Here is a 19,667-nt window from a genome sequence, read left to right on the forward strand (position 1 = left end):
GAGAAACGATCCTTAGCTTTAGCTCGGATTTTCCAGAAGTTCATTTTTTTATGTTATGGTACACACTGATAAAAACTACTAAAGATAGAAAGCTGAAATTGTGTATATTTTGTTAAAACATACTTAATTAAAAAGGTAGCCTGTTCTTATGACTTAAATTCAAAAACTTAAGTCTTTTTTAAAGAAAAACTACGAGTTAATTGCTGGATCTGCTTAAAAGTCCACTTTAAACATAATAGAATGAAAAGTAGAGGAAAAACTAAGTTCTACTTTACTTTTATTTCAAGATATGTGTATCTATGCTGCACATAAATAATTTAAATGCTTTTTTTCACCTACAACACACAATACAATTCAGAAGAAAGAGTAAGACCTACAGTTGTATTTCATACATAAAATTGTGCCTAAAAGATCTGTTAAAAGATGGTAAGCATGACATGGGCTTATGACTCTTGTTCTTTGAGCTACATATTTTTGAAAAGTCACAAATTTTTTTCTCAAACATGTTTCACAGTATCAATCACCTAATTGCTCTGCTGCCTATTCCGCCATACGATTAACACTATTTTTGTAAAATAAATCATACGAAGTCATAAAAATGCCGAACACACATCAGCAATGCAATTATCACCAGTCCCCTTAAACTGCCACTTGTAGTCAACGCAGCTTTAGCAAAGTAAAATCATAAAGTGTGGAACACTAAGAGGGCTTTTGGAGATTATGAAAGTCAGCAAATTCTTGTTTTAACATAAAATTACAATAACAATTCTATGTTCTATATGAAGTAAGTTATAAGAGGGAGAGAAGGGGAAGAATAGTTTTTGTGGAAATTTCTTTTCATGGAATAATGTGCATTTTGACGAAAATTTAGTATGTGAAACTCATCTTAACTTCCGAGAAGTATCTGATATTATTTTTTTGTATCTTTTGCAAATTGATTTTTAGTAGTGCTGATGTGTATTCTCCATTTTTGTGACTGCGTATGATTTATTTTTCTAAACTATTGCTCGTTGTGTGATAGAGCAATTAGGCTATAGAATGTGCAGTAGAGCAGTTAGGTTGATTGATTCTGTGAGCCATATTTGAGAACAACTCCTTCCCCACTCTAAAAGGTTTGCATCGACATTTTACTAGAAACTGGATTGTGGAAATTTTCAAGCTGACTATATATTTGTGAATATTGTGGTTACACTATATTTTCTGGTTACAGATTTTCTACATGGCTTAAGTTTTGGTTTGTCTGTTTAGTGTGCTATACATGTGACGTGTGCTATACATGTGTACTGAGGGATTTGTGAAACAACTGAGATTACTGAGATAGTCTGGACAGCGGCTACAAATGAATTTTTGCAGGAGTTTCTTAATTATTTCGATTATATGAGTATGCTTTAATCATATTTAATATTTTTAATGTGACAACATTTTCCGCTATAGTCCCCATTCTACTGGTTCTTTGTGATTACAGGAGGGAATTTTGTGACTTTCCATTGTTTTTATAACTGAGTTGTCTGTGAATAATTATAAAGGGACTGTCAGGTCAATTTTTATTGTTAGATGATCCTTGACTTGCGTCATTTTGAACTTGTCGGTTCGTACCTGTGAGTAGTATTAGGTAGTATATAATGCAAAAAATTAAACTCAGCCAGCGAGATACTAATGGTCTATGCTATAAAATAGTAGCGAAAATGAGGCCTCCAGACTCGTGGAACTTGCTGACTCAGATGTTTCTCAATGGCTGACACCAAGGGACTTAATAATGCAGTGCCTACTGCAACCTACATCCTCCTGAATCTGTTTAGTGTATTCATCTCTTGGTCTCGCTCTACGATTCTTACCCTCCACGCTGTCCTCCAATACTAAATTGGTGATCCCTTGATGCCTCAGAATATGCCCTACCAACCGATCCCTTCTTCTAGTTAAGTTGTGCCACAAACTTCTCTTCTCCTCAATTCTATTCAATACCTCCTCATTAGTTATATGATCTACCCATCTAATCTTCAGCATTCTTCTGTAGCACCACATTTCAAAAGCTTCTATTCTCTTCTTGTCCAAACTATTTATCGTCCATGTTTCACTTCCATACATGGCTATGCTCCATACAAATACTTTCAGAAACGACTTCCTGACACTTAAATCTATACTCGATGTTAAAAAATTTCTCTTCTTCAGAAACGCTTTCCTTTCCATTTCCAGTCTACATTTGATATCCTCTCTACTTCGACCATTATCACTTATTTTGCTCCCCAAATAGCAAAACTCTTTTACTACTTTAAGTGTCTCATTTCCTAATCTAATTCCCTCAGCATCGCCTGACTTAATTCGACTACATTCCATTATCCTCGTTTTGCTTTTGTTGATGTTCATCTTACACTCTCCTTTCAAGACACTGTCCATTCCGTTCTACTGCTCTTCCAAGTCCTTTGCTGTCTCTGACAGAATTACAATGTCATCGGCGAATCTCAAAGTTTTTATTTATTCTCCATGGATTTTAATACCTACTCCGGATTTTTCTTTTCTTTCCTTTACTGCTTGCTCAATATACAGATTGAATAACATCGGGGAGAGGCTACAACCCTGTCTCACTCCCTTCCCAACCGCTGCTTCCCTTTCATGCCCCTCGACTCTTATAACTGCCATCTGGTTTCTGTACAAATTGTAAATAGCCTTTCGCTCCCTGTATTTTACCCCTGCCACCATCAGAATTTGAAAGAGAGTATTCCAGTCAGCATTGTCAAAAGTTTTCTCTAAGTCTACAAATGCTAGAAACGTAGGTTTGCCTTTCCTTAATCTAGCTTCTAAGATAAGTCGTAGGGTCAGTATTGCCTCACATTTTCCAACATTTCTACGGCATCCAAACTGATCTTCCCCGAGGTCAGCTTCTACCAGTTTTTCCATTCGTCTGTAGAGAATACTTGTTAGTATTTTGCATCCGTGACTTATTAAACTGATTGTTCGGCAATTTTCACATCTGTCAGCAGCTGCTTTCTTTGGGATTGGAATTATTATATTCTTCTTGAAGTCTGAGGGTATTTCGCCTGTCTCATACATCTTGCTCACCAGATGGTAGAGTTTTGTCAGGACTGGCTCTCCCAAGGCCGTTAATAGTTCTAATGGAATGTTGTCTACTCCCGGGGCCTTGTTTCGACTCAGGTCTTTCAGTGCTCTGTCAAACTCTTCAAGCAGTATCGTATCTCCCATTTCATCTTTAACTACATCCTCTTCCATTTCCATAATATTGTCCTCAAGTACATTGCCCTTGTACAGGCCCTCTATATACTCTCTCCACCTTTCTGCTTTCCCTTCTTTGCTTAGAACTGGGTTTCCATCTGAGCTCTTGATATTCATACAAGTGGTTCTCTGTTCTCCAAAGGTCTCTTTAATTTTCCTGTAGGCAGTATCTATCTTACCCCTAGTGAGATAACCTTCTACATCCTTACATTTGTCCTCTAGCCATCCCTGCTTAGCCATTTTGCACTTCCTGTCGATCTTGTTTTTGAGACGTTTGTATTCCCTTTTGCCTGATTCATTTACTGCATTTTTATATTTTCTCCTTTCATGAATTAAATTCAGTATTTCTTCTGTTACCCAAGAATTTCTACTAGTCCTCGTCTTTTTACCTACTAGGTCCTCTGCTGCCTTCACTACTTCATCTCTCAAAGCTACCCATTCTTCTTCTACTGTATTTCTTTCCCCCATTCCTGTCAATTGTTCCCTTATACTCTCCCTGAAACTCTGTACAACCTCTGGTTCTTTCATTTTATCCAGGTCCCATCTCCTTAAATTCCCACCTTTTTGCAGATTCTTCAGTTTTAATCTACAGTTCATAACCAATAGATTGTAATGAGAGTCCCCATCTGCACCTGGAAATGTCTTACAATTTAAAACCTGGTTCCTAAATCTCTGTCTTACCATTATGTAATCTATCTGGAACCTGTCAGTATCTGGCTTACTTATTGAACTCTTTTTTATAGCTGCAAGAGCCACGTGTTCTGTCTGCCTGGCTAGATAAAGGGGGCAAACAACTGTTCATCTCGCTGGTGGGTAGTTGCCACAGTCCTATGACAAATGCCAGGCATGGCCACTGTAGACTGGTCACACATTCCAACTCTCATAGAACCATTCTTCAGTAGTACTCTTCATAAAATCAGTATCATACTGTGCAGACACAGAGGTTGCAGTTTCTGATAGTCATGAAAGATAACTTCAGAACTAATGGAGTCTTTCAGTTAAAAGTTTATCCTGGGCTGAGAAAGTAACAAGAACTATTTTATTTGTGATTGGCAAATTCTGTTACCTGAGATTTACGCTGCCAATATATCTGCCTGTAACCCATTAAAACCTCACTAACATTCGGCTAATATGTATCTGTGTACATAGTTATAAAGTCGACAGTTCTTATTGAAGACGCCCAATACTCTGACCATTTTGTGTTCTGCATAGCAGTGAATGTTGCTGAGAAACTGTACATGTTTTCTTTCACTACTCACCTTTAGCAGCATCTGACACTTGAATATGTTTATAAAAGAGAAATCTCGATCTCTGCCACATTTGGTCAATGAAAGAATTCATTGGCGACAAATGAAAATTTGTACCAATCCTTGGAGTCAAACCTGAGTCTCCTGCTTACTAGGCAGTTGCATTAAGCATTCGCATCACTTTGCTCAGTGGTTAGACACAACTGCACTGACTAACCAAGCATATTTCTCTCCTCAATCCAAATTCCCACTTGCCACACTACCAAAGTAGTGTCCCCTAGCTCTTTACTGTCTTTTCCTTGTCGCATCATGTGAAGTCTCACACGAGGTCAGGCAGAGAATGCTGTTCACTGGATGATCATTTCAATGTTCATGGCCCATATATATGTTAGAGTCTGTTTTTTTGAACATGTCTGCAGATATCACTCATATAGATTGATAAGTGAGTTTTGTTCGATAGTTCATTCCCCTTCACATTATATGTAATTGTATGATGTGTACTTTTGAGATCAGGAAATCAAATTAAATTTACTTAACCATGTGTGCCGTTTTCTGTTCTATACCACAGTTGTTGGTGAGAAAATGCTCTTGTTTTGCTGCATTGCTCGCATTTTTCAAAATGTGGTACATGATTTCTATGTTGTAATTCATGTCCTTCCACATTATATATGTTTGTATCATGTTTACTTTGTAGATTAGGAAACGAAAGTACTTTTACTTGGCCATGTGTGCCATTTTCTGTTCTGTGCAGCTGGAACTGTTGCTGAGAAATTATATGTATCTGCTGTACTATAACTTGAGCTACTCAGTTCATCAGGATGATACCTGCCTTTCATGTCATATATGGTTATGTCATTTGTCTTGTGTAGCTTAGGGAATAAAATTATATCTATTAAATCGACGATTAAAGAGAAAGGAAACAGGAGCAGGTGAAACCTTCAGCGCTTTCCAACACTACAAAGAAGAGCAGATAGTGACAGCACTGGCATGAACATAGTCAACAACGAGATGCCAGTATATTGTGCACATTCGCCTGCTCCTATGCCCAGGCATACATGAAGGCCTGACGAAGCTTTTCTTTCTGCAGGGCATAAATGAGTGCCAGTAGCCCTATAGAACATCAACCTGCCAAACATACAAGTATGCTCATAGCAGTCTGGATGCTCTAACTGTTAGGCATACGTGTATGCCTGTATCTGTGAAAGGGTTGATCATTTCACATTTTGGTGCCATGAAGTGTTTTCGCGAGCTTTGCGAAACTTTTTACTTTTTGAACATGGAAAAATGGATATCTAAGATATCAGGTACATGCATGTCCTGTCAAAAGTGGTTACCTGTGGTGTCTCACCATACAGTTCAGTTTCTGATTATCCCATTGAGACTAAAGGTGTTCATAGACATTGATTTCTTTGTTCCCCTCCCAAGAACTGATAAGGTGATTATTACTATTGAGTTGAATTCAAATTTGTGTCTCTCATGTACTTAAGGAGAGTTACAGGTCAGTCTGTTGTATAGTCATTCTGCATCCATTGCTTGTGCAAAGTTGTATGTGTGGAGAAGGTGATACCAGAAAATGATCCACACTTCAGATCTGTAGTATAACAATGGACACAGCGTCATAACGATGTGAAACCAATTTACATCTGTTTGTATCGTCCAGCTAGGAGTCCTTCAGAATATGTAATGATGGACCTAGGAAAACTGTGCAGATTTTGCTGTCATAGGGGATACAAGTTGTGGGATTCCTATATTCATCAATTTTAAGAAGTCATCACTAAGTTACCAGCTGATCCGACGTCAGTGACGGCAATTCAGGTTCTAAAAAATCATATCCATAAGGATAAGACTCGAGAAATTATACCATTTGCACAAGCACCAAATAGAGACATTATGAGGTTGTGAAACTAAGTTTAAGAAGCATCAGTCGACGTAAAAGAAATTATAAATATGGTAGAATAGCAAAGCATGTATTGGTGAGACAAAAGGTGCTGATAAGATAAAAAATTATCCAGTAGATGACATTTACTAATACATAATTTTTCCTATATCGTCTAGTGCCATACAGAGTTAGCATATTGTGCATCAAAATTTGATCGAAGGAATATGAAAAGCGAGGGGATAAATCATTTTTGCAATGTAGAGATATTCAAAGTACAGACGATTGAGAGCAGTAGCATGAGATGAAGTTGGGTAAAGTTTAGTTCTGATGAGAAGCTTATGATTACACATCAATTCTACATAATCATTTTCAGATAACTGACATGTTGTGAATGATTCTATAAAGAAAGGTCCTATTCCTTCCAATCTGACAAGGAATAAGGGTAATAATGAAGGACAAGGAAAGGAGGAATGTAAAAGAGGTGCTAATTGTAACTGAAATCCAATGAGAACTGAAAGAATCTGATAGAGTCTACAGTGCAGCATGGGTGTTTTGTAAAGAGTTCACAAATGGAATTAATTTCACGTTTACTTTCTCATCTATGCTGAATGTGACAACTTGTGTATTTATATTTTTATCACCAGTATTTATGCATAGGAAGAGCTAGTTATGAGGATAGACATTGGTTCACATGATTTCTGCTTTAGTGTTGCATTTCTTGAATAATGACAGAGTTCTGTGAATGTGTATTTATGAAGGGGGTATTATGTTTACATTTATTTGCCATTGGAAGGTGTTGTAGAAAGTGTAGTCTGCGGTAGTTAGCGCATTTGTGTGTAGTTTGGTGACATGTACAATAACACAGCTGGCAAGATTAGGGAGAAAACAATTACAAAAACAGATAAGCTCTGTATAATATGTATCATTAATAACAATCTATTTACAATCATTTTGTTAGCATAAAGAGCTGAGTAGAACACTTAGCATGAAGTTACTGACTAGCATTGCTGCCTCTGGATCACAGGGTCCCAGGTTAGATTCCTTGCCAGGTTGGGGATCTTCTCTGCCTGGAGCTGGGTGTTTGTGTTGTACCCACCATCATCATTCGTGAACGTGGCTAAAATTGGGCTGTGTAAAGATTGGGACATTGTACAGGCGCTGATGACCGCGCAGTTGAGCGGCCCACAAATCAAACATCTACATCATCATCATGGAGTAATTCATTATTGTAACGTAAGGTGTAATAATAATCACAATACTTACAATTGTTTATTTACATTGCACATAAGAAAATATGTTTCAGTGAACAAGGAGGTGACGAAGCTAATATATGGAACACAAAAGGGCAAGGAAAACAAAAGTTTTGTATGGACCAACCCATATACAGGAACAGTGGGAAGTGTCATGAAGCTTACATGGACAAATGGCTTCCAGATGAGTTCCCATGACATTTGTCTGACAGTTGCCAAGTCTATCGCTATGAACCATGATGATGTGAGTGATATTAATGTATGTACCCCTCCGAATTTGTAAACAGATGCTCACTTCTTAGTCCTCTATATGTTACAGAACTCTTTCGAAGTATTATGTAGAAATAAATAGTTATAACTTCACCTCCTCTGGTCTAGCGGTTCTAGGCGAGCAGTCCGGAACCGCGCGACTGCTACGGTCGGAGGTTCGAATCCTGCCTCGGGCATGGATGTGTGTGATGTCCTTAGGTTAGTTAGGTTTAAGTAGTTCTAAGTTCTAGGGGACTGACGACCACAGATGTTAAGTCCCATAGTGCTCAGAGCTATTTGAACCATTTTTTCACCTCCTCTCATTGAATAAGACAATGGACCAAATTTTTGCGATTGTGAATAATCTTGATTAAATAATACTCTCATTTAGAGAGATGTGGTAATTTATCCAATAATTTTGTAAATATTATCCTGACAACAATGTTTACTTATCTCTTTAGGTAGGTATCTGAACGTATCAACAGAGGTAACCTAGCATATCATTAGACAACATTAGAAACCATTCTGTAATCTTTTTAAAGTAGCATAATTGACATCATAGCCCTATTATTCAATGACATACTGCTTTTGTTCAGTCTCCATGTGGCTGAAATTGCTGGATTTAGCTACTTTTACATGATCATTTTATGACTGTTAAACTTGGGTCAGAACACAGTGACGCCACATCTTTAGTTAACTTACTACACTACCCACTTGCGTATGTTTGTATTATTTTCACATGTTGTGAATGGGTGTTTCAATCGCATCACAGCCATAGCGAGGCTATATCTATGATTTCTGTCATATACTTTCCCGTTTTTGTTGCGATTTATACATGTCTTTTATGTAAGATCTGATTTAATCCAAGTATTTGCACAATTTCTACATTATTTGTAAATAATCTAGATTATACTCCAGTCCTGTTTCCAGGGTGGATAACTTCCTTCTGCACGGAAGCGCCAGAAAAACTGGAATAGGCATGAGTAATCAAATACAGAGATATATAAACAAGCAGAATACGGTCGGTAACGCCTATATAAGACAACAAGTGTCTGGCGCAGTTGTTAGATCGGTTACTGTAGCTACAATGGCAGGCTGTCAGAATTTAAGTGGGTTTGAACATAGTGTTATAGTCGGCACACAAGCGTTGGGATACAGCATTTCCGATGTAACGATGAGGTGGGGATTTTCCCTTATGACCATTTCAAGAGTGAATATCAAGAATCTGGTAAAACATCAAATCTCCGACATTACTCCTGTCGGAAAAACATACTGCAAGAATGGGAACAGCGACGTCTGAAGAGAATAGTTCAACGTGACAGAAGTGCAAGCCTTCAGCAAACTGCAGCAGATTGCAGTGCTGGGCCATCAACAAGTGTCAGCTTGCGAACCATTCAACGAAACACCATCGATATGGGCTTTTGAAACCGAAGGCCCACGCATGTACCCTTGATGTCTGCACGGCACGAAGCTTTATGCTTTGCCTGGGTCCGTCAACACTTGCTTTGGACTGTTGATGACTGGAAACGTGTTGCCTTGTCTGTCGAGTCTCATTTCAAATTATATCAAGCGCATGGACGTGTATGTGTATGGAGACAACCTCATGAATCGATGGACCCTGCATGTCATCAGGGGACTGTTCAGCTTGGTGGAGGCTTTGTAATGCTGTGGGGTGTGTGCAGTTGGAGTGATACGAGACCCCTGATACATCCAGATACGACTCTGACAGGCGACACATACGTGAGCATCCTGTCTGATCACCCTCATCCATTCATGCCCATTATGCATTCCGACGGACATGGGCAATTTCAGAAGGACAAAGCGAAACCCCACATGTCCAGAATTGCTACAGAGTGGCTCCATTAACTCTCTTCTGAGTTTAAAAACTTCCAAAGAGCTCCAAGCATGAACATAACTGAGCATATCTGGGATGACTTCCACATGCTATTTAGAAGAGATCTCCGCCCCCTCGTACTCTTACGGATTTACTGACAGCCTTGGAGGAATCATGGTGTCAATACCCTCTGGCACGACTTTATCCATTAGTCTGAGTCCATGCCACTTCATGTTGTGGCACTTCTGCGTGCTCCCAGGGGCCCTACAATATATTAAGCAGGTGTACGAGTTTCTTTGGCTCTTCGGTGTAGTAACTTTTTAAGATCGTTATTAAATTTCATTAACTTAGTATTTCAAGCATAAAATGGATATGATTTTTACACTCAGACTGTAGAATATCATTAATTTTAGAAAAGTTGACGACAATTTCAAAAGGTATATGTTGTGGTTTAACAAGACGACTATTGAGTAGATCATGAAAGATTTAAGTTCTGCTTGCACTTGGCGATTGGGTTCATCTTCTGCCAGTTAGAGTTGCTTAAGCAGTCAGCTTGTAATGTGGAATGCTGATTCCTTCACAGAAAATATTGTGAGTTTACTCTTTGGCTCCAGGAGAGTCTGATGAAAGATGTTTGTTATATTTCCATCTTCGTGTACCTAGTGATAGACATTTGAAATGTCAGCTGAGGTTATTTGGCATGTAAGCAGACGCCAATGAGAGCTTAGGCACGCAGTCGCTGGTCATACTCTTGTGAATTTCCAAGGAGAAGAAGGAGATTCTTCCATCTTCCATTTGTGACTGTGATAGTAATATGATGACCTTTTTGTGGTATGAAATAATGTGTTATTCATAGTGGCTGCTTTTGTATATGTTGCAAAAGATGCAGAGCTATATACGCAAATATATGAAAGTAACAGTGGTTTGTGTGCTCCTCTCATGCAACGACACAGGACAATTTTGCATTTGCTAAACGCAAGCGAGCCGCGATGGCTCTGTCTAGATTAAATATTAACTGTTGTAGCAGAGTAACTCTCCTGAAGTAACAGAGTATCATTTAACTGATACCATACAAGAGTATCAACGCACATTTATTTGAGTGTCAGTTAAAATCATGAAATATGGCACAGAAATTTTCAATATAACATTTCAACCTGGCTTCAGCATACCACATACCAATCTTTTCTACATTCTACGAAGTTTCATGGGTTATATACCTCCCACTAAATACAAATTATGTGCAGACAACCAGATTGTAGTAATCTATAAAAACAATTTTTATAATACATAAGAAAACATATTAGTTAGCCCTAACATTCTTGGAACAAAGAAGGCGGTGATTTGATTGGTGAAACACCATACTGTTTCATCACATGCAGCCTTCTATGCATCCATTCCATGGACTGTAGTATTTTCCTCTAAGTTGAAAAAGAATCGCGCTGCATGGTATCACTACTCAAATATGGGATATAGCTATGCCAACGTTCAGAATTGCGTACATATGAGTCCTGTCAAGCATGAAAGATTAAGGACATCTGGCTTTATCGATGCTTGGAGAAGTAGTCTCTGAAATTGTCAGACAGTGGAAACTTTCACAGCTATGAGTGCCACAACAGAATGTTAGACTGCAACAACTTCCCTAGACAGCACATTTCATGTGGTGTGCTAGTCAGTGTTTGTGCCAACATTCCTCACACTGGGCCTCTTGCAGGATTTCCTCTCAAGCAGAAGTAAGCATATCGACAGCTGCGCTGCGGCCGCCAAGACAGCGAGTGCGGGAACTACATTCTGGATGGCCACTGGCTTCAGAGACTCCCTCTTCTTCTGGGCGTCCTCCCCTGGCCAGTGCTTCCAGTAGAGGCGGTGAGTCAGTCCTTCACTCCGCATCTGCAGCAGGCTGCGAACCATCACACAGCATTACTTCACATTAGAAACAGAACGGACGACATCTCTGAAAAACGTAATTCTATACTCTTTCACGTTTGAAACGTAAAGCCACAATCTGTAGGCAAAATCTGTCAAGAAGCTCAAAGTATTTTATGTAGTTTAGTGACTAGTTACGGGACCTGACACTTAATTTGTTTTCGTGGGATCCGAAATGCAGTTTTCCAGTAACAGATATCGCAGTATGCTTCCACCCTAGGTCATATAAGCATCCAAATATCGGTATTAGAAATACAGCAACAGATTACGAAATTTAACTCCCACAATTGATGTTCGTCTCACATGAGTGTCGGGACACCTTGAAATAGTGGCTGGGTTGTCAGGTAAGCTACTTCCTTTTTGTGATAGTATTGCGTGGAATGAAATAAAAGAAGGAATACTGGAATGAGCTGTAAGCTATTCACATTCTTTATTTTATTAATGAGATACTGTTTTATAATTATTAGATGAATAATGGTGGATAAATGATATTTACTTAATTTCCAAAACAAATTCACTGCAAACAACCTCAAATTTTTCACAACTGTCCAATTTGTAAATCATAGCAACAAACATTGAAGACGAAATAGCTCATGCACAATATATAGCTTGTGATAAATGCTCATTAAGTCGTTTGCAGGAACAGTAATTTATCTTCCTCATCTGAAAGTTTCCTGTGCATTCTGACTCTCCCACAACGTTGAAGTACAGAATTGTTCCATAACTGATCACATCTTTTCCACATGCTATCTATATAGATGTCGCTTGTCTTAAATACCATGACCACAATTTTTAACAGATACAATCGTGAACTACTTCCTTCTCCTTTCGAATTTACTGATAAGAATGATACATTACTTTCTATTTATGAAAAATATAACAAACATACCGGTAATAAAAGTTCACATAAAACAATTTTCTGCATGAGTCACTCCTTTTATTTCATCTCACAGCCAGATTCGAGAGTTTACAGGCTCGTCGTCAGGTAGAACAAAAATATTGCGTTACATTTTTGCTAGTTGCATGCAGCTAGTTGTTTGTTGTGGTTCAATTTTGCTACAAATTATTACAGCAGACGCTTGTTAGCGTAATATGGGACTAAAATTTTAAACGGTGATAGCATTAATTAGAATTTGTTCCACGGCTTAAAATTTATAATCTTAATGTCTTATTACTCTATTTCTGTAGCAAAACGAAGCTACAACAAACAACTGGTTGCATGCAACTAGCAGAAATATTACACAATATCATTGTTCTACCTGAAGATGAGAATATAAACTGTCGAAACGAGTCGTGGGGTGAGATAAAAAGAGCGACTGACGCAGATAATCGTAATATGTGAACATTTATTGTCATAAAGAGTCGCATTTCCTTACAACAGTCCAATATTGACGACATAAGGTTAACGACACATATCGGTAACTATAACGCATTTCATTATGTCAATGGAATCAGAACAGCTGGCTTACAAACACCAATCATGTAATACAACTGGCATTCAGAAAATGAAATTTTATCTGACCTGTAAAATCATACAAACTTTATGAAATAATTTCTACTGCCTCCCTCACTTTTTACTAACATTTATTAGCTCAATACATTTCAATGACATGTTACCATCATTAGTTGCATTATAGTCAGAAGTGCATTACATTAATTTGAAATTCATTTGTTCAGTGCGACAGTGATGTTATGCAACAAAATATAACCTTGTATAAAAATATACATTTATTTTAGCTTCTACCTAAAGTGCTTGTATGTTTAAATCATTCCAGGGTGGTATGTACTTACATTTTTGTTGGAAATTTATTTGCCTGGTTCAGAAAGCATCATAAAAATGCATCATCGCTTTACATTTTCGCTTTCAGTTATTTACCTCATGCTAAAGACTCTTAACTGCTATGGTAATCTAAGTACCATTGCTAAGACAATACAAACAAAGAACATGAAACTTTTACTATATACGCGTATTTATGTTTTGACACACAGTAAATATCATGATTATTTGGTATTTATTGGTTATACAGTAATTTTAATTCTTTTTTAATAAAATAAGCACAGTGAATGATGTTCATACATTACATCAAATGGACAAGACACACAAAATGGGCTTGCATAAACTATTAGAGATGGAAGAGTACATGGCAACAAGTTGCTAAAAGATAAGCTAGAAAGTAACAGTAACAACAGTAGGGTGGCAAGACGAGCTATATATGGTGGTGCCTGTTGCTGTTTTCTGTGAACTTTGAATGAATATAAAATGTTTTATTTGCTGATATTCATGTCCAGGAGGCCAGGAAGTGGGTGTCAAATTGTTTTCGTATTCAGCAGTGAATCTTGGTAGACAGAAACAAACATTTTAACAATATACTCCATACACTCAATGAACAGAACAGAATGTAAAATGCTTGTTTTATTAAAAAACGCCTTAAATTATTAAGAAATACCAAATAATCAAACTGTTTCATATGTGTGAACATAAATATTCTTATGCAGAAATGATTTCATACTCATTGTTTGTATTATCATAGCAACTGAAATTAATTTATCTTAGCAGTTAAGAGTCTCTGGAATGATGTAAACATGTGAATGTGGAAGTGTCAGGTGATTATGCGTTTGTCACGGTGCTCTGGGTGCCAGACCAATTTCCAGCAAAAGTGTAAGTAAATACACTAATGAAATGACTTTATAGATGCAGTTCACTTAAGCCACAGACATATTTCGTAATGTGGCCTCACTGATGCACCCAGTAAATGTACCACATCAAAAGTCAGATTAAAATAATGTACGATAATTGCAACACCTAAAGCTCCATATAACATGGATAAATTTAAGTCAAAGCTAAAATTTAAACACAACAGCGGAAATCGGTTCTGAATTTGATGTTTTTCCTTCTGAAAATTGTGTCACATTTCAGTGTGGTGCCTACACAGTGCACACTATCTAAAATAACCTGCCACCTATTGCGAAACTGAGGAACTGTGTTAAAGGGATTAGGCCTTATACTTTGATTTTTGTGTTCCTTTACTAGTGATGCATATCAACATGGTGGAAAGTAACCTGCCATCTATAAGAAAAGCGAATAACAGGGTCTAACTCGTTAAACTAATTAAATTTGATTTTTTCTCTCCCACTTTTTGTGTCACATGTCAAAGTGCTTTCTGTCTACTCCACATACATGTCGAAAAATAGCAGCCACCTATTGTGAAAGTCAGTAACTGTTGAACTTTGTATTTGTTTTCATCAGAGTACTTCAATGTTTGAACGCACTGTGAGAATGAAAAACTATGTTTCATTCTCAATTAAGTTTTATGTGAGAAGTGTTACATAAGAACAAAGTTTCGGTTATGAACAGTAATTCAATTCACTCCCCCTCTTTAAAAAATTGATCTTCCGTGTACAGAATGTCATATCTCCCAAACTTTCCCTTGTACAATTATATACTTCTACATGTACATTCAGTGGTATATGTGTATACTGTCTGGAAAACGTGTTGAGAATAGAGTTAATACAAAAGAATTAACAAATTGAAATATCACGTTCAGTGCTGAAATTTTACTGAATAAAATGCGAAAATGTCGTTAGCAAAGAACATTTTTTTCCTCTCATTACTTTGTATGAAGTGTCAGCGAGAAAATTTTCGAAATGTACTGAAAATATATCTACAGTATATTAAAATTCGCAAAGTGCTCTCATTCTCGAAGACTGTATGATGTAAATCTGGGTAATTTTGGCCCCATTATTTACACAGTCTCAAGATATTTCTAACTTTAGTACTTGTCTTATTGCACTGAACTTTCAACATAAGATTACACCTGTTAATAAGTAGATTATGATACCTTTCGAAATTATTAAATTCTATCAGTACTTATAGGATATAATTATATCAAACTTTTGTTGCTCTCTGAAGTCATCAGATAGGCAACCTGTTTTCCTAAATTTGTATTGTGTACTGTTTTGGCCATTTAGTAAAATAGGTTACGAAGTTCACAATGTTAACACGAAGAATCCGTATGAAATAAAGGTAAGAGGGAATCATTAACCACTTAATGAATGGATAGGATATAGTGATCATGAGTTCTGCATTTATATCGAACTGTTAGGGGAGGGAAATGGAATTATTCTAGTAATACTGGGTGAGAGATAAACTCTACTATTACACCGATACCAGTTAAAATTATAGAAGGCTGGACCCCTACAGTTATGGAGTTATTTTCAGAGATGTAATTATTTTCGCAGATCACAGCACTGATACTAGATTCTTTTAACAAAGATAGTTGTAAAATGAATGGAATTACATTTACAAATGGTAAGTTCATGGCATTATAATGTCCAGGATTAATTTAATCCATCTGAATTTATTTTACTGTCTGTTTATTGCACAACATCAACATCGTTATTCTTTTAGGCTACCTAGCCCTATTCATTTGCAATAATAAGGATGTAATTTACGACTAGTTTTTCTTTTATAATTTTCTGGGTGAATTTGAGTGTGGAACAGAACTCCTGATATGTACATTGGTGTGTATGCGATTCACTGTTCATATTTCATTTCTGCATATCATGGTCAAAGACAGCAGTGTAGTTAACATTGTATGGTAGCTTTAATTTTCTCTCTCTACTCTTTTGCAGTTATAAGTATTTTACCTGAATTGATCAAACCTATATGCACATTGGACCATTTTAATCCATAGAAGGGAATAACTTGCGATAGAATTGAAATACAGCAAAATGTTCTAGATAAAAGTTTTAGGTGGTAAAGAAGGTCATGAATTGCTGCTAATAGCCGTATCCTTGAACGTTATTCTCAAGGTGAATTGGAGATTAAGTCAAGGTCTTAGAAGGGAATACTAATAATTGATTTAAGATTTGAAAAGAGAGGACAATTTTGCATATAAAATTATGCATTATTGAAGGTCATAGAAAGGTTCAATGAAGTTCAAATAAGCAAAATTGTTTTCAGTTCTAGTAGGATTAACTCGGAATATAGGAGGGACACAGCTAAACACAACGTAAAACGCAAATTAGAAGGAGCATAAGGGGTCACATACCATTGCCAGTAACTTTAACTTAAAGGTAGTTATCATTCGAAAATTGGGTTCTGCTTCATGGAAACCCCTATTTGTGACGTCGGATTTAGAAAGTTTTAATTAACATGTTTCTTGGTAAAAATAAATACATCACAATGTATAAATGTTACTTTGACAATTTCAAGACAGAACAAATACAAATAAAAAGTATATCATTTATTTATAAGTCTGTTAAATGAGTCCCCTCACCTCTCATACCTCACGATGCCCATTCCAATTTGTATCTAATATTGTACTTTGCTGTATCCCTCCTCTACTATGATTTAATCCCTACTAGAACTAAAACTGTATTTTCTTATCTTGCTATGAGCTTGAATAAAGAATCATTTTATAGATAGAACATTTGGCTCTCCTCAAATCTTAAATCAAGCATTAGGGTTCCCATTTTAAAAAATCACTTCAACCTCCAAATCAACTTGAAAATAGCGTTCGAGGTCATGGGCATAAGTAGCGATTCATAACACTCTTTGCCACCTACGACTTTTATCTAAAAAAATTTACTGTTTTTCCATCTCCATCCAAACTTATTTCCCACTATGGATTAAAATGGTTCACCCTGCATTTAAAAGGGTGTTCATTTCATAGTATAGGTGATGTTCAGAGAAGGGATTTTTCAAATTTAAGTCCTAAGGGGATGAAATAGGGGATGAAAAGTTATTTGAATATTTTAAAGATAGTCCTACAAAAACTGGTATACGGTTTCTCATTCAGAAATTAAGAAATACATTTCATCATTTTTGGAAATTTGACCCCTATTGTGGATGAAGTACTGGGTGAAAATTTCGTCACTTAAATAATTTCTAAGCACTAACGAAATGTTTTTAAAAACATCATTTAAAATTGGTATTTGACTTCTGAGTAGCAAATAAGAAAACATCTGTCTCACTGCTTTTGTAAATTCAACCCCTATTGAGTGAAACAAGCAATGAAATGTTTTGTGGAAATATTTCATTATGCAAGCATTTTTGAAGCTAAATCTACGAGAATTTGTATTTGGTTTCTCTGTTGGAAATTCAAAAAAATAAAAAAATATATGCATTTCGCTGTTTTTCAAACTTCAACCCCCAAGGAGGTAAGATGTTTTATGAAAATATTCATTGTGAAAGCATTTTTGAAGCTAAAACTATGAAATTTGATATTTGGCTTCTGAGTTAGAAATTAAAAAACATGTGTTTCATCGTTTTTTTTAAATTCAACCCTCTAAAGGATTAAAATAAAGGATGAAAACTTTCATGAAATTATTCCATTATGAAAGCACTTTCAAAGCTAAATCTATGAATATTTATGTTTGGCATCTTTCTTAGAAATTAAATAATATGCGTTTCACTATTTTTGGAAATCCAATCCCTAAGGGGTGAAATAGAGGATGAAAGGTTTTAAGAAAATACTTTGTTATGCTAAAAAAATGTTAAAGTTAGATCTATGAAAACTGGTACTTCACTTCTGGGTTAGAGATAAAGAAATATGACTTAAGGGATAATAGCTTCTATGGAAATATTCCACAAGACGCAAAAGGCATGACTAGCGAAAACTTTGCACTCCAGCTACCACAATCGCTTTTTGGTCGGATGTACATTTGGAAAAGACCATCCCTCTATTGCCTTAATTAGCGTTAACATTTAGAGGATGTCGCAGTTGGTGAACATAAAAATTCGATTAAAGAATACCCAAAAAAATCTGTGCAGACCATAAAATCTATGCAACGAAGCAGCGGGCACTAAGCTAGAATTTTATATTTTATTTGACACGTCAAAATTATATTGCCGTGAGCAGTGTCTCATGCAACATGGAACAGCAGTCAGCGTCACTGGCTGGCATGGTGCACATCGCCAGCTGAATTCCAATTACCAGCAAATATTTGTTTTTAGTATTTATCATTTCGAGAACCTTCTCGAAATTTCTTATGTTTGTATTGTTTGCAAATTGTATAAAATTCCACGTTTGTACAAATAGCTGCACTCTGCATCCTGGAGGCAGTTCTTTTATGGCTGCAGTTTGGTGTCCATAATGAACTTGCTTTCAGTGATAAGTGATGTCTTGAGGATGTAGACTCGATTGTGATCACGACGTGACATTTTTTGGTAAAGACGCAGGGAACTTCAAAATATCTACACCAGAATGACTGCAATCATGCAACGTAAAAACAATTTCCTACATATGCAGGTACCTTATATAAGATGTATACCGGCCCCAAGCTCCGTATATTCACGATATCAATGTAGTTCAGAAGAGCATTAACAGATCCCATTCTTCGAGCGTTCTCGATAATCACAGTAGCGCTACTTCTAGCGTCAGTGTGTAAAAAGCCATTGGGTGCTACATCTGTTTACAGGTGGTAGTGAATGAGGGGAGCCTAACAGCACAACGGTGCTCCATGGAAATCCTATATCCTCAAGTCTTATCTCTCATGTGCTAGTATCGTGATGCCATTTTTCAACAAGACAGCAAGATCCCCAGATCTGTCCCCAATACAACATATGTAGGATGAGGTCCAACATCAACTAGTCAACTCCATGTCACTATCACTATCGAAGATGTCAAGGACCAGTGCAATAGTTGTATGCCACGTTGGGTCAGGAGAAAACATGACGGCTTTATAATTCCTTTCGCAACGGAATCAGTGCATGCATCTGTGCCAGTAGAAGTGCAACACAGTAATGATAAGTGGGTTCATTCTGCTGAGTTGTTTGTAAATTTAACTCGATAGTGTAATCATTGGAGTAACATCATATACCCTCTCAACCTGCGACGTTTAATTTCGTTTCCTCCTCCCTTTCTGCGTACTTCACTTATTTTGCCATGCAGTGCACAGCAGGTGGGACGGCAAGATCTGTTCGGGAAATGCATACTTTTACTTCAGCGGAACAGCCCAGCAGTGGTTGAAGAAAAACGAAGGGGAGCTCGATAGCTGGGACAGACCCCAGATCTAACTGAAGGAAACATGTGGTAACAATCAGCTTCAAGCTC

General features: G+C 36.9%; 1 protein-coding gene across 1 annotated transcript in view; it reads right to left on the minus strand.

Annotated features, from left to right (window-relative positions):
• Positions 1–11,563: 11,563 nt before the first annotated feature.
• LOC126455934 (glutamate receptor ionotropic, kainate glr-3-like) overlaps positions 11,564–19,667 on the minus strand; it is a 120,691-nt gene continuing 112,587 nt past the window's right edge. The window contains exon 8 of the mRNA XM_050091693.1: positions 11,564–11,584. Within this exon, the coding sequence (XP_049947650.1) occupies positions 11,564–11,584 (21 nt within the window). The remainder of the gene's footprint in view (positions 11,585–19,667) is intronic.

The sequence above is a fragment of the Schistocerca serialis genome, chromosome 2 (assembly GCF_023864345.2).
Source record: "Schistocerca serialis cubense isolate TAMUIC-IGC-003099 chromosome 2, iqSchSeri2.2, whole genome shotgun sequence".
NCBI classification, from domain to species: Eukaryota; Metazoa; Arthropoda; class Insecta; order Orthoptera; family Acrididae; genus Schistocerca; species Schistocerca serialis.